This window comes from Martes martes (assembly GCF_963455335.1).
Source record: "Martes martes genome assembly, chromosome: 18".
Lineage (NCBI taxonomy): Eukaryota > Metazoa > Chordata > Mammalia > Carnivora > Mustelidae > Martes > Martes martes.
The window spans coordinates 25,136,328-25,150,565 of record NC_137906.1 but is presented as its reverse complement, the minus strand read 5'-3'; the positions used below and the strand labels follow the sequence as shown (position 1 = coordinate 25,150,565).

The 14,238-nt window shown below is 35.9% G+C and overlaps 1 protein-coding gene across 1 annotated transcript in view; it reads left to right on the top strand.

Moving 5' to 3' along the window:
• LOC308359412 (phospholipid-transporting ATPase ABCA3-like) overlaps positions 1-14,238 on the top strand; it is a gene marked incomplete at its 3' end in the record, with an annotated part of 132,133 nt that overhangs the window by 22,815 nt on the left and 95,080 nt on the right. The window contains exons 7-9 of the mRNA XM_080830443.1: positions 4,030-4,150; positions 4,504-4,617; positions 14,043-14,216. Of these exons, the coding sequence (XP_080686569.1) occupies positions 4,030-4,150; positions 4,504-4,617; positions 14,043-14,216 (409 nt within the window). The remainder of the gene's footprint in view (positions 1-4,029; positions 4,151-4,503; positions 4,618-14,042; positions 14,217-14,238) is intronic.

Below are 14,238 nucleotides of genomic sequence, written 5' to 3'. Positions count from 1 at the left end.
TCTCTCAGGGGCCCCACCTTAACGTGCCGTCACACAGGGGACTAGGTTTTCAACTTAGGAATTTTGAGGAGATACTAGCATTCAAACTTTCATGAAGAAAGTATGCCCATTTTATCGTGACCCTTGTAAGAAATAAAATACTGCTAACACTCTAGAAGTCTTCTTGTGTACGCCTCCAAACATTTTCCCCAAAGTGCACACTAACCTAATTTCTAATATTATGAGTTAGTTTTGTCCGCCTTGACCTTGATAAATGGAATCATGTAGTGTATTATGTTGTGTCTGTGATTTTTCAGCTAAATATGTAGCTGTAATTCATTTATATTCATTGAAATATATGAGTTTTAAGAGTCCATAGTATGACTATCACAATTTATCTATTTTCCTTTAGGGTTTGGAGTTAGGATATTATAAGTAATTCTTCTATGAATATTTTACACATTTTTTTTTGCTGCATGTTAGATTATGCATATTTAATCAGTATATAGTGCTAAAGTTTGCCAGTAAAATTTTGCCGCTTTTCACATCCATTAGCAATGTATGAAAGTTCTGTTTGCTCTACATTTCACCAAAAATTTTTTCTAATTTTCTAATTTTTTTTTGTTTTATGGGACTGTATTGGCCTCAAAAATACAGAGATCTTTCACTTTTCATTGTTTTAATTGTAAAAGTCTTTCACCTCCTTGGTTGAGTTTATTCCGAAATATTTTACTCTTTTTTAAAGATTTTATTTTTTTATTTGAGAGAGAGAGACCACCAGCAGGGTAAAGAGCAGAAGGATGGGCAGACTCCCTGCTGAGCAGAGAGCCCCATTTGGAACTCGATCCTGAGGACTTGATTCTGGGACTCCTGGATCATGATATGAGTTGAAGGCAGATGCTTAGCTGATTGAGCCACTGAGGCACCCCATTTTTTTTTTCAAGAATATTTACTTATTTATTTAACAGAGACACAGCAAGAGAGGGAACACAAGCAGGGGGATTGGGAAAGGGAGAAGCAGGCTTCCCCCTGAGAAGGGAGCCCAGTGTGGACTCAATCCAAGGACCCTGGGATCATGACCTGATCCCAAGGCAGACGCTTAACGACCGAGCCACCCAGGTGCCCCAGCACCCCATATTTTACTCATTTTGATGCTCTTATAAATGGAATTGTTTTCTTAATTTCCATTTTAGATTGCTTATTGGTAGTGTATAGATGTTCAACTGATCTTTGTTTGTTGACTTTGTATTCTTCTACTTTGAGGAGTCATTTATTAACTCTTTTTAAGTGTGGAATCTGGTTTGCATGTAACATTGTCTCATCTACTTGGATGCCTTATATATATATATTTTTCTAAATTGTCCTTCTCCCATTGTGTATTTTTTACTTCTTTGTCATAAATTAATTGGCCATATATGTGTGAGTTTATCTCTGTGCTCTCTATTCTGTTGCATTGCTCAATGTTTTAATGTCTGTCTTAATGTCTGTTTTAATGACAGTATTGTACTGTTTTGATTACTATAGATTTATAATATAGTTTGAAATCAGGAAGTGGAATGTTCCAGTTTTTTTCTTCTTTCTGAAGATTGCTTTGCCTATTTGGGGTATTTTGTGGTTCCTTATAAATTTTAGGATTGTTAGGGGCACCTGGGTGGCTCAGTGGGTTAAGCCTCTGCCTTCAGCTCAACTCACAATCTCAGGGTCCTAGGATTGAGCCCCACATCGGGCTCTCTGCTCAGCGGGGAGCCTGCTTCCCCCTCTTTCTGCCTGCCTCTCTCCCTACTTGTGATCCCTCTCTCTCTCTTTTTTTTTTTTTTAATTTTTTATTTATTTTCAGCGTAACAGTATTCATTGTTTTTTCACCACACCCAGTGCTCCATGCAATCTGTGCCCTCCCTAATACCCACCACCTGGTTCCCCCACCCTCCCACCCCGCCCCTTCAAAACCCTCAGGTTGTTTTTCAGAGTCCATAGTCTCTCATGGTTCACCTCCCCTTCCAATTTCCCTCAACTCCCTTCTCCTCTCCATCTACCCTTGTCCTCTATATTATTTGTTATGCTCCACCAATAAGTGAAACCATATGATACTTGACTTTCTCTGTTTGACTTATTTCACTCAGCATAATCTCTTCCAGTCCTGTCCATGTTGCTACAAAAGTTGGGTATTCGTCCTTTCTGATGGAGGCATAATACTCCATAGTGTATATGGACCACATCTTCCTTATCCATTCATCCGTTGAAGGGCATCTTGGTTCTTTCCACAGTTTGGCGACCGTGGCCATTGCTGCTATAAACATTGGGGTACAGATGGCCCTTCTTTTCACTACATCTCCTCTCTCTCTTTCAAATAAATTTTTTTTAGGATTGTTCTATTTCTGTGAAAAATGACATTGGAATTTTGATGGGGACTGCATTGAATCTGTCCATTGTTTTGGGTAGTATGGACATTTTACCAATATTAATTTTTCCAATCCACAAGCATGGTATACCTATTTATTTGTTCGTGTTGTTTTCAGTTTCTTTCTTCAGTATCTTAGAGTTTTCAGTGTACAGGTCTTTCACTTCCTTGGTTAAATTTATTCCTGGGTATCTTATTCTTTTTGCTGCATTTGTAAATGGATTTTTTAAAAATTTCTCTTTCTAATATTTCTTTATTAGTGAATAGAACTGCAACAGATTTTTGTGTTTTGGTTTTGTATCCTCCAACTTTACTAAAATTGTTGATTAGTTCTAAAAACTTTTGTGGTGAAATTGTTAGGGTTTCCTATCATGTCATAAGCAAGTAATTCTGATTTGCCTCCATTATTTCTTTCTTGCCCAGTTGCCCAAACTAGAACTTCTAATAGTATATTGAATTAATGGGTTATTAATGGTGTGTCTTTCCTATAGTTAGGTTTCCTTTAATTGCTCTCAACAGTGTTTCAGTTTTCAGAGTAGAAGTTTTACACTTTTTAAAAAAGATTTATTTATTTATTTTAGAGAGGGCAGTGGGAGGGGCAAGGGTAGAAAGAGATCCTGAAGCAGATTTCCCACTGGGCAAGGAGCTGGATGTGGGACTCAATCCCAGGCCCCAAGATCATGACCTGAGCTGAAACCAAGAGTTGGCCGCCCAACAGACTGAGCCGCTCAGGCACCCCAGAAATCTTGCTTCTTTTGTTAAATGTAGTTTGTCATTTTCATTGGTTATGAAAACTTGCTAAGTAAGTCTGGCTGTAGCATTGATTGCTAGGAATCATTTATCCCTATTTCTGTCCCCTGTGCATAATAAAGTGGACTTTTGCCCATTTTTAAGAACTTTGGAAAGTATGCAAATTCCAGTGATCTTCACATTCATTCATTTGTCCCTTCAACAAACATTTATTAAACTCTTTGTATGGGCCAGGCAGATATGGATAGGCATAGTCTCTGCCCTCTACCCTAGAAGAGCTTAAAGTTACAGAATTTAATATTGGTACATCAGTGAAATTCAATAGAAATATTTAAAATAGCCTGTGAAGGCTCATACCACTCATTTGAATCTTCTTATTGGTTTTCTACATTATATGCTTAGCTAAACTTTTTTATGTTCTTTTGTTAACACTTGAAATAACAAGTGTTTCTTTGAAGAATATAGTTCATAAAGATTATTTCTAAAACTGAATTTGCCCCCTTACTTTTTTCCATGGTTTTAGTGTTTGCTTCTATCTTTTATAATTTAATTAAAATATATTTACATTATTTAATATCTCCTAGAAGAGGGCATGATCAAAAGAAAGGGGATATTAATCTAAACAGTTTATAGTTTTATTAAGAGTTTTTCGTACCTGAGCAATATCAGGTAAATTTTTGGTGAGATCATCTATAGGCTTATAAGCTTCATAGCATTGCCACACACTCGCTGAGTGATTTTAATCAAGTCATTAGTCTCCTCCTCTATAAATTGGGCATGATAATATTTCTTATTTAACCAACTTTGATTGTGGCACAAATAAATCAGATAATCTTTGTGAATACATTTTGTATGATTATATTGTTTTACATGATGTTTGATTTGTGTGAACTCTCCCACAGGAGTATCTGCTCATGATAGGACTCAGTAATTGGATGCTCTGGGCTGCCTATTTCTTCACATTCCTCTCTTTGTATTCAGTTATCATCCTTTTGATGTGCATTATTTTCTTTGCCAAGGCAAGTGTCTAGTTCACTGTAGTATGATATAGCTAAACTTCAAGAGGAAAAACAAGCAACGTGGTGTGGGCCTAATGGATTCAGGTTGTCAGGAAGTGAACATGTGCCTATTGTTGACACCACTCTGGAAATTCAGGAGCTGCTTAGTCTCTCAGCATACTAAACTTACTAAACATACGAAGTCTAGATGTGTGGACCTTTTGTAGTTAATGAATTGTTTACTCATCTCCCTGAAGTTTGTCATTAGTTTCACTAGGACCATTAAGATGTTTAAAGATGTTTCATTTCTCCTCTTGTTTTGCTGTGATGCCATATAGAGTATGACTCAACTGGCTTCCTGATTGTTTTGTTAGATAGAACCTGTGCCAGTCATCCAGCACAGTGACCCATCTCTTGTCTTCGTCTTTTTGCTGTGTTTTGCCATCGCTACAATATTCTTCAGCTTCATGGTTAGCACGTTCTTCAATAAAGGTGAGACTGAAACTCCTGGAAAAGATAATTAGTGAGACAATGGGGATTATATTTGGGAGCTTCTGAGACCTTCATTTGCTATCTCATCTGGAGCCTCTGTTTACATTCTAACTAAACAGATAAGTATTGTAAGCACAAGGAATGATAAAAGGGAATGAAGGGAGCAGTGAAAATTAACCTAGTATAGTATAACATGTGGAAAAGGATGAAAAACAAAATAACGTCATATATGAGTATTCTTTTTAACCTTTACCTGCCGCTTTTCATATGGTATTGATTTAACCATCCAGCTGGAGTGGTAATGATGGGGATGGCTTCTGTATATTCTGTTGGAGGGAATAAAGTCTGTCAGTATCTGATGATGATCTGGAGTATGTAAAGAGAAAGAAAACAAAAAAAAATTGCTTGCCTGAAAGAAAGGTGGCGTGTACTTCATTAATAGATCTTTATTGTGTGTTTGCTGTGTATTCGAAATACAGTGTATGTCCCATACAGCTGACATTGACCTCATGGATGTGCATATCATCTGCCCAAAAAATTACTTGATAGGACATGCAGAAAGCAGTGAAACTTTATGAATCATAGTATATACAGGAAAAAAGGATTAAAATACTCCAACTCCATATAAGATTGAGAGAAACCTAATAATTCTTCCTATAAAGGTTAGTTTTTAAACATTTTTGAAAGACTGGAAGATTGGAATGAGTTAGGGTTAGGGTTGTACTGGCACACTATCTAATAAACAAAGGCAATTGAAAGTTGTTTCCTTGATTTTTGAAAGCTCTCATGCCAATAGCAGTCATGACTTTTATTCTTAACTCTATTTCATTTTATTTTTCTCTGTACATTATCATGAGTATTGATAGTTAATGGGCACATGACCACATGTACAACCTATAAGCAGCCCAAACAAACAGATACAACCAACCAACCCTGGAGGTAAAGAAAAGTGGTGTGTCAATGTAAGGCAGAATGTGATATACCAAAGAGAAAAATGAGATAGTCAGAAAGCAGATTCTTCATTTTCTGTTTCTGGAATTATGGCCGACTCGATACTTAGAGCATTTTTATATGTGTCTTTAATTTATATGTGTTAGACTCTAACTATGGTACATACGTAGAAAAGGAATTGCTGGGTCATAGGGTTTGTAAATGTCCAACTTGACTACCTGTATCCAACACTTCCAAAGTGGTTCTGTGCACTTACAGCCCCACTGGAAGAAGATGAGAATTCCAATTATTCCACATTGTTGCATATTTATTACATCAAAATTTATTACATCAAACTTTTATTTGTGCCATACTGGAGATATGAAATGCTATCTTATGGAAATTCAAACCTGCATTTTCTCACTTACTGATGAAGCTGTGTTTGTTACTAATATTAATATGGGTCATGTATTTCCTTTTCTGTAAATGTGCATTCATATCTGTTATGATTATTGATTTGCAGGAGTTTTTGCTGCCTGGTTGCAAATGTGTAGCAAAACTTATCCCAATTTGGAGCTTTCAGCTTGTGTGTGTGTGTCTCTTTCAATAGTTACTAATTTTAATACAACCAAACATTTCCTTTACTGATCTTTTCCTTCATAGTTTGTGATATTAAATATTTCAGTGAAAAAAATTCTCTACTCCAACATCTAAAATTATCTTCCTGTGTTCTTTTGTGTGTGATATGATGTAGCAAATTGACTGTTCTCCCAAGTGCTTAGGCAGTTGTTCTAGCAACATGTGATAAACCTTTTCCTCACTACTCTGCAATACCTACTCTGCTGTATGTCAAATTCCCACTCGTGTGCATTTCTTTGGAGGTGATCCTTTCACTGAAAGAGAAATTAAGAAAATGACCCTGTTTACACTTGCCCAGAAATAACAAAATGCCTAGGGATGAATTTAACCACAAAGGTGAAGGACCTATATTCTGTAAACTATAAAACATTGATGAAAGAAATTAAAGAGGATATTTGCAAATGACACTACAGACAAAGGGCTGATATCTAAGATCTGTAAAGAACTTCTCAAATCCAACACCCAAAAAACAGATAATCAAGTAAAAAATTGGGCAGAAGACATGAGCAGACACTTCTCCAAAGAAGACATACAAATGGCTAACAGACATATGGAAAGTGTTCATTATCATTAGCCATCAGGGAAATTCATATCAAAACTACATTGAGATACCACCTTACATCAGTTAGGATGGCAAAAATCAGCAAGGCAAGAAACAACAAATGTTGGAGAAGTTGTGGAGAAAGGGGAGCACTCTTACACTGTTGGTGGGAATGCAAATTGGTGCACCCACTCTGGAAAACATTGTGGCGGTTCCTCAAAAAATTAAAAATAGAGCTACCCTGTGACCCAGCAATTGCACTACTGAGTATTTACCCCAAAGATACAGATGTAGTGAAAAGAAGGGATGTATGCACCCCAGTATGCTGCAATGTCAACATGTGCAGCAATGTCCACAATTGCCAAACTCTGGAAAGAGCCAAGATGCCCTATAACAGATGAATGAATAAAGAAGATGTGGTCCATATACACAATGATATATTACTCAGCCATCAGAAAAGATGAATACCCAACTTTTGCATCAACATGGATGGGACTGGAGGAGATTATGCTAACTGGAGGAGATTGTGCTAACTTATTATGAAATAAGTCAAGCAGAGAAATTAAATTATATGGTTTCACTTATTTGTGGAACATAATGAATAGCATGAAGGACATTAGGAGAAGGAAGGGAGAGATGAAGGGGGAAATCAAAGTGGGAGATGAACCATGAGAGACTATGGACTCCAGGAAACAAACAGAGGGTTTGTTTCAAACAAACAGAAGGTAGGGGGATGAGTGAGCCTGATGGGTATTAAAGGAGGGCATGGATTGCACGGAGCACTGGGTATTATACGCAAACAATGAATCATGGAACACTACATCAAAAGCTAATGATGTACTGTGTGGTGACTAACAACACAAATAATTTTTTTTTAAAAAAGAAAAAGAGGGAACAAAGAAATGGAAAACATTCCATGCTCATGGATTGGAAGAACAAATATTGTTAAAATCTCTATGCTACCCAAGGCAATCTACTGATTTAATGCAATCCCTGTTAATATACTAACAGCATTTTTCACAGAACTAGAACACACAACCCTGAAGTTTGTATGGAACCACAAAAGACCCAGAATAGCTGAAGAAGTCTTGTAAAAGAAAAGCAAAGTGGAGGTATCACAATTCCAGACCTCAAGTATATTGCAAAACCATAATAATCAAAACAGTATAGTACTGGCACAAAACTGGACATGTAGATCAATGGAACAGAATAGAAAACCCAGAAATAAACCCACCATTATATGGTAAATAAATCTTTGACAAAGGAGAAAAGAATATCCACTGCGAAAAGGTCCCTTTAACAAATGATGCTGGGAAAACTGGACAATTACATGCAAAAGAATGAAACTGGACCACTTTCTTATACTATACACAAAAATGAACTCAAAATGAATTAAAGATGTTTGGTCTTAAGTGTGAGGCCTGAAACCATAAAAATCCTATTGACCACGGGCAATAATGTCTTTGACATCAGCCAAAGCAACATATTTTTTGGTCTGTCTCCTGAGGCAAGGGAAGTAAAAGCAAAAATATTTAACTATTGGGAACACATCAAAATAAAACCTGCACAGTTAAGGAAATAAAGACAACCTTCAGAATGGGAGAAGATACTTAAGAATGACATACCCGATAAAGGGTGAGTTAATATCCAAAATCTATAAAAAAAAAAAACCTGATATACAACTTAACACCTAAAACACAGATAATCAAATTAAGGAATGGACAGAAGGCATGAAGAGACATTTCTCCAGAGAAGACATCCAGATGGCCAGCGGACATGAAAAATGCCCAACATCGCTGACTGTCAGGGAAATGCAAATCGTAACTACAGCGAGATATCACCTCACACCTGTTAATGGTTAAAATCAAAAGCAAAAATATCGAGTGTTGGTGAAGATGTGGAGAAGTTGGTGCTTTTGGTGAGAATGAAACTGGTGTAGCCACTGTGGATAACAGTATGGAGGTTCCTCAAAAAATTAAAAATAGAACTACCCTATGATCCAGTAATTCCCCTACTGGTATTTACCCCCCAAAATACAAAAACACTTAATTCGAAGGGACAAATGCACCCCTATGTTATAGCATTATTAACAATAACCAAATTATGGAAAAATCCCAAGTGTCCATCAATAGATGAATGGATAAAGAAGAGGTGGTTTATATATAGCATGGAATATTATTCAGCCATAGAAAAGAATGAAATCTGGCCATTTGCAACAACATGGATGGAGCTAGAGAGAATAATGCTAAGTGAAATAAGTCACTCAAAGACAAATACCATATGATTTTACTCACATGTGGAATTTAAGACACAAAGGACAAAAAGTAAAGGAGAGAGAGGTAAACCAAAAACAGGCTCTTAACTATAGGGAACTAACTGAAGGTTATCAGAGAGGAGGTGGTTGGGGGATGGATACAATAGGTGAATGGAATTAAGAATACCAATTATGATGATGAGCACTGAGTAATGTATAGAATTGTTGAATCAGTGTATGGTAAACCTGAAACTAATGTTAATTATACTGGAATTAAACATTAAAACCTTAAAAAATGTTGCTGTATTCAGTTTGCTAGATTTTGTTGATGACTTTTGCATTTGTAACTCACAAATTTTATTTTCTTTTGATGCCTTTCTCTGACTTTATTACTTGGGTTATTCTGACCTCAAAGAATGAGTTATGAAGCATTCCTTTCTCTATATATTTTGAAAAGTTCGAGAGGGATTGGTGTTCATTGTTCTCTAAATTTCCATATCATTTACCAGTGAAACCATTGGGTACTTTGCTTAAAAAAAAAAAAACAAAAAAAACAAAAGACTTCATTTATTTATTTGAGAGAGAGCAAGCATGAGTCGGAGGAGAGGGACAGAGGAAGAGTGGGAGGCAGCTCCCCACTGAGCAGGGATCTCAACACAGGGCTTGATCCCAGGACCCCAAGATCATGACTCAAGCCAAAGACAGCAGTTTGATGGCCTGAGCCACCCAGACGTCCCTGGTACTTTGCTTTTTTTAATTGGAAAGGTTTTTGGAAGTAATACAATATCTTTGCTTGTTATAGGTTCATTCAGATTTTCTGAATCTACTTGAGTTAGTATTGGTAGGTTCTGCATTTCAAAGATTTTGTCCATTGCATCTAGGTTATGTAATTTGTTGGTTATTATTAATATTTATTATCATTACTTTCAAGTCAGTATGAAAATCCATTGAGTTGTTTTTTTTTTAATTTAAATTTTGTTAGTTAACGTATAGTGAAATTTTGGTTGCTAGAGTAGACTTCAGTGATTCATCACTTACAAACAATAGTCAGTGGTCATCACAAGTGCCCGCTTTTTTTTTTTTTAAGATTTTATTTATTTATTTGACAGAGAGAGGGAGATCGCAAGTAGGCAGAGAGGCAGGCAGAGAGAGAGAGGAGAGGAAGCAGGCTCCCCGCTGAGCAGAGAGCCCGATGCTGGGCTCAATCCCAGGACCCTGGGATCATGACCCAAGCCAAAGGCAGGACTTTAACCCACTGAGCCTCCCAAGTGCCCCACAAGTGCCCTCTTTAATACCCATCACCCATCTAACCTATCCTCCACCCACCTGCCTCCATCAATGCTCAGTTTGTTCTCTATCAGTAAGAGTTCCTTATGGCTTGTTTCCCTCCCTCTCTCCTTTTTAAATTTTTTTCTTTTTCTGCTTTCCATATGTTCGCCTGTTTTCCATCCTAAATTCCACATATGAGTGAGATCATATGGTATTTATCTTTCTCTGATGACTTACTTCATTTAACATAATACACTGTAGCTCCATCCATATCGTTGCAAATGGCAAGAATACATTCTTTTTGATGGCTGAGTTATATGCATATTGTGGCTATCGTGGACATTGCTGCTATAAGCATTGTGCTCTTTTGAATCACTGTTTATATCCTTTGGATAAATACCTAGTAGTGTAATTGCTGGGTCATGGGGTATTTCTATTTTTAACTTGTGTGAGGAACCTCCATACTGTTTCCCGTCCGAGTGGCTGCACCAGTTTGCATTCCCACCAACAGTGTAAGTGGGCTCCCCTTCTCCACATCCTCATCAACATCTGTTGTTTCCTGAGTTGCTCATGTTAGTCGTTTTGACAGGTGTGAGGTGGTATCTCATTGTGGTTTTGATTTGTATTTCCCTGATGCCCATGAGCATTTTTTCATGTCCATTAGCCATCTGTATGTCTTCTTTGCAGAAATGTCTGTTCACATCTTATGCCCATTTCTAAACTGGATTTTTTTGGGTTTGGGGTGTTGAGTTTAATAAGTTCTTCATAGATTTTGGAAAATAGCTCTTTATCTGACATTTCATTTGTAAAAATCTTCTTCCATTCTGTAGGTTGCCTTTTAGTTTTGTCGATTGTTTCCTTTGCTGTGCAAAGCTTTTTATCCTGAGGAAGTCCCAACAGTTCATTTTTGCTTTCATTTCCCTTGCCTTTGGTGATGTATCTAGCAAGAAGTTGCTGTGGCCAAGGTCGAAGAGGTTTCAGCCTGTGGTCTTCTCTAGGACTGTGATGGATTCCTGTCTCACATTTAGGTCTTTTATCCATTTGAATTTATTTTGTGTAAGGTGCCAGAAAGTGGTTTAGCTTCATTCCAAGAATGTACACCACTGTAGTGGACTTCTATAAGTTCCAGTTCTGTGCTCTGCTGGTTATAATACCTTGGGGTAGCCTTCTTAAACAGGCTTCCTCCCCTCTGCAGCTATATCACACTGGGTTCAAGTCTCAGAACCTTCTACCTTCCAAATGGTGGTTGCTTTTCTACTTGTAGACTTGCAGCATATGTTTTCTCAGATCTTCCATTGATTTCTTAGGTGTTCAGAATGATTTGGTGAATACCTAGTTGTATTTGAGGGATGAGAAAAACTTAGGGTCCCCCTACACCGCCACCATCTTAACTTTTCCTCCTCTTTAGCAGATTAATTGAGCCCAAGGAGAAGGTCCTTGGAAACTCTGATCTTTAGTCAGCAGAAGCAAAGTTAATAACCTGGGCTTGTGACTGGCATCTGAAGTTTGGGTAAGGGAAATAGCCAGGTAGGGCTGAATCCTTAAACTGTGGAATCTGGTGCTGTCTTGGAAAAAATAGTGTCAAAATTGAGTTGAACGTTATGACACCCAGCTAATGTCCTGGACACTTGCTTGATGGTGTGGGGAAAATCCCCCTACATAGCCACTTTAAAATTGAGGTCCAACAACAACTTCTTAGAGTATAAAGTTGACTGGAAACTTTTAAATTATATAGGTATATAATTTATCAGGTTAAAAGGTTTTATTCATTTACTGTTCTAAGAATTTTATCTACACTAAAGATGTAGAGTTTTATTTAGAATTTTTATTTGCATTTATTGAAATTATAAAATTATCTTTTTTTCTTAACAATGTACATTATATAAGCTGATTTTTAATACCAATCTCATACTCTTGGAATAAATTTAAATTCGCCAGGATATGCTTTCCTTTGTATTCCTGCTGGATTAATTTTGCTAATTTTTGGTTTAAGGTTTTTACCTATATGTTCAAGAGTTAAATTGCTCTATAATTTCCTTTTTATACTGTCATTGTTGATTTTGTTATCAAGTTATGGTAGTTTTAAAAAAATATTTGGGAAGGTTGTCCTCTATTTCCTCTCTGTCTTGGAATTTCAGTGCAGTGGTCTGATTATTTCTTCTTTGAATATCTGCTAAAAGTTGCTGAAAAAGCATTGGGAAAGATTTTAATTATTGATTCAATTTCTTTTATGACCTTAGGACATTCAGGTTTTCTAGTTCTTTCAGTTTGGGTAAGTTGTATTTTCTTTAACTTACATTTTTAGTTTTGAAATTTATTGGTGCAGTATCACTAATTTAATATGGTTTTTTTATGTTCTTAATGTCTTTACTAATGTCTGTCATGATATATGCTTTTTTACTTCTCATACTAGTAATTTGTGCCTTTTCTTTTTTTTTCTTGATCAGTTTCACAACAAGTTTGGTTGCAGTATTAGTCTCTACAGAGAATCCGCTTTTGGCTTTGCTGATCCTCTTACCATTCCATAAATTTTGTATTTATTGCCATTTTTTAAAACTTGTGATAGTGAATGTTTGTCTTATGTCTTTTAATAAATGAATTTAAGGCTAGTTGTTTCCCTCTTAATACTGGTTTGACTGTGTGACACAAATTTTGGTAAATAAGCTTTTCCCTGTTAAAATGTTTTATAATTTTCCTTGAGAATTATTCAAAGATGGGTGTCTTAAATTGCTCAACATAATGGATTTTTTTGGATATCTTCTGGTTTTTGATTGCCAGTTTAATGTAATTCCTTTGGAATTTGTTAAGATTTACTTTATAACCTAGTCAGTTCCAGTTTTTTAAAAATCAGTATGTTTGAAAAAGATGTATATTTTGAGGTTGTTTGGGATAGTTGACATGTATTTTCATTAGGTCAAGTTTGTTAATTCTGATAAAGATGATTAAAATCTCTACTATGATTGTACATTTGTATATTAATTCTGTTATTTTTTGCATTATATATTTTGATGCCATTTTATCAGTTGTGTCTGATATATTTGTTAGCTCTCTCATTCTGTTTATAATTTTAATTTTAAAAAAGAATACACATTGATGAGCATATAAAGTGTTCTAGTTTGTGAATATGGTATGTAGAGTGAGGTAGAGAGGGAAAGGAAGAATCATTCCTAATAGTGGAATAATACATTGTACTTTATAATATACCATTTTTACTTAGATGCTGAATTTTAACTCCTGATGATGTTAATTGGTTTATTAACGGGAATTTTCTTTTTAGTGTTTTATCAGAGTCACGTTTTTGGAACACTTCATATTCTAAACCATATCTGCTTTTTTGAGACCCAATTTTGTATTTCTGTTTATTCAAGTATCCTTCTTTTCCCTCAGTATCATGACATAGACTGAGTCTCATAGTATCTGGAAATACAATCTAGATATTTTCTGATTATGTCAATAATAGTATTTACATTTATAATTTTTATGCTGAATAATAATATGTAAATTTTCCATTAAGAACTATAATATTCCTAGTTACTATATTATATAATGATAAGTTCCAGTAAAAATTGTTACTGAAATGTTTAATTTCAGGCTTTTATTCACTCAGAAAATACTTTCAAGCACCTCCTAAGTGCCACACATTTTATAATGGTGAGCAAATGGTGAACAAAAGAAATTTCTATTCTCGCTGTGCTTGTTTTATTACACTTCTTCCAGGAGGACAAAGATATTTGTAGTTTAGGTTTCTGCATGTAGCTTTAATTGACCTTATAATTTCCTTCTTATTTCCAGCACATTTTGCTGTTTCTGTTGGAGGTTTCATTTATTTTGCCACTTACTTTCCATTTGCTACAGTCTCTACAAACTTTGCACAAATGACATTCACCCAGAAGCTGGCTTCCTGTCTCAGCTCAAATATTGCAATGGCACTGGGAACTAAATTCCTAGTCAAGGCAGAAGTGGAAAGTGAGTATTTACCTTCTAAATT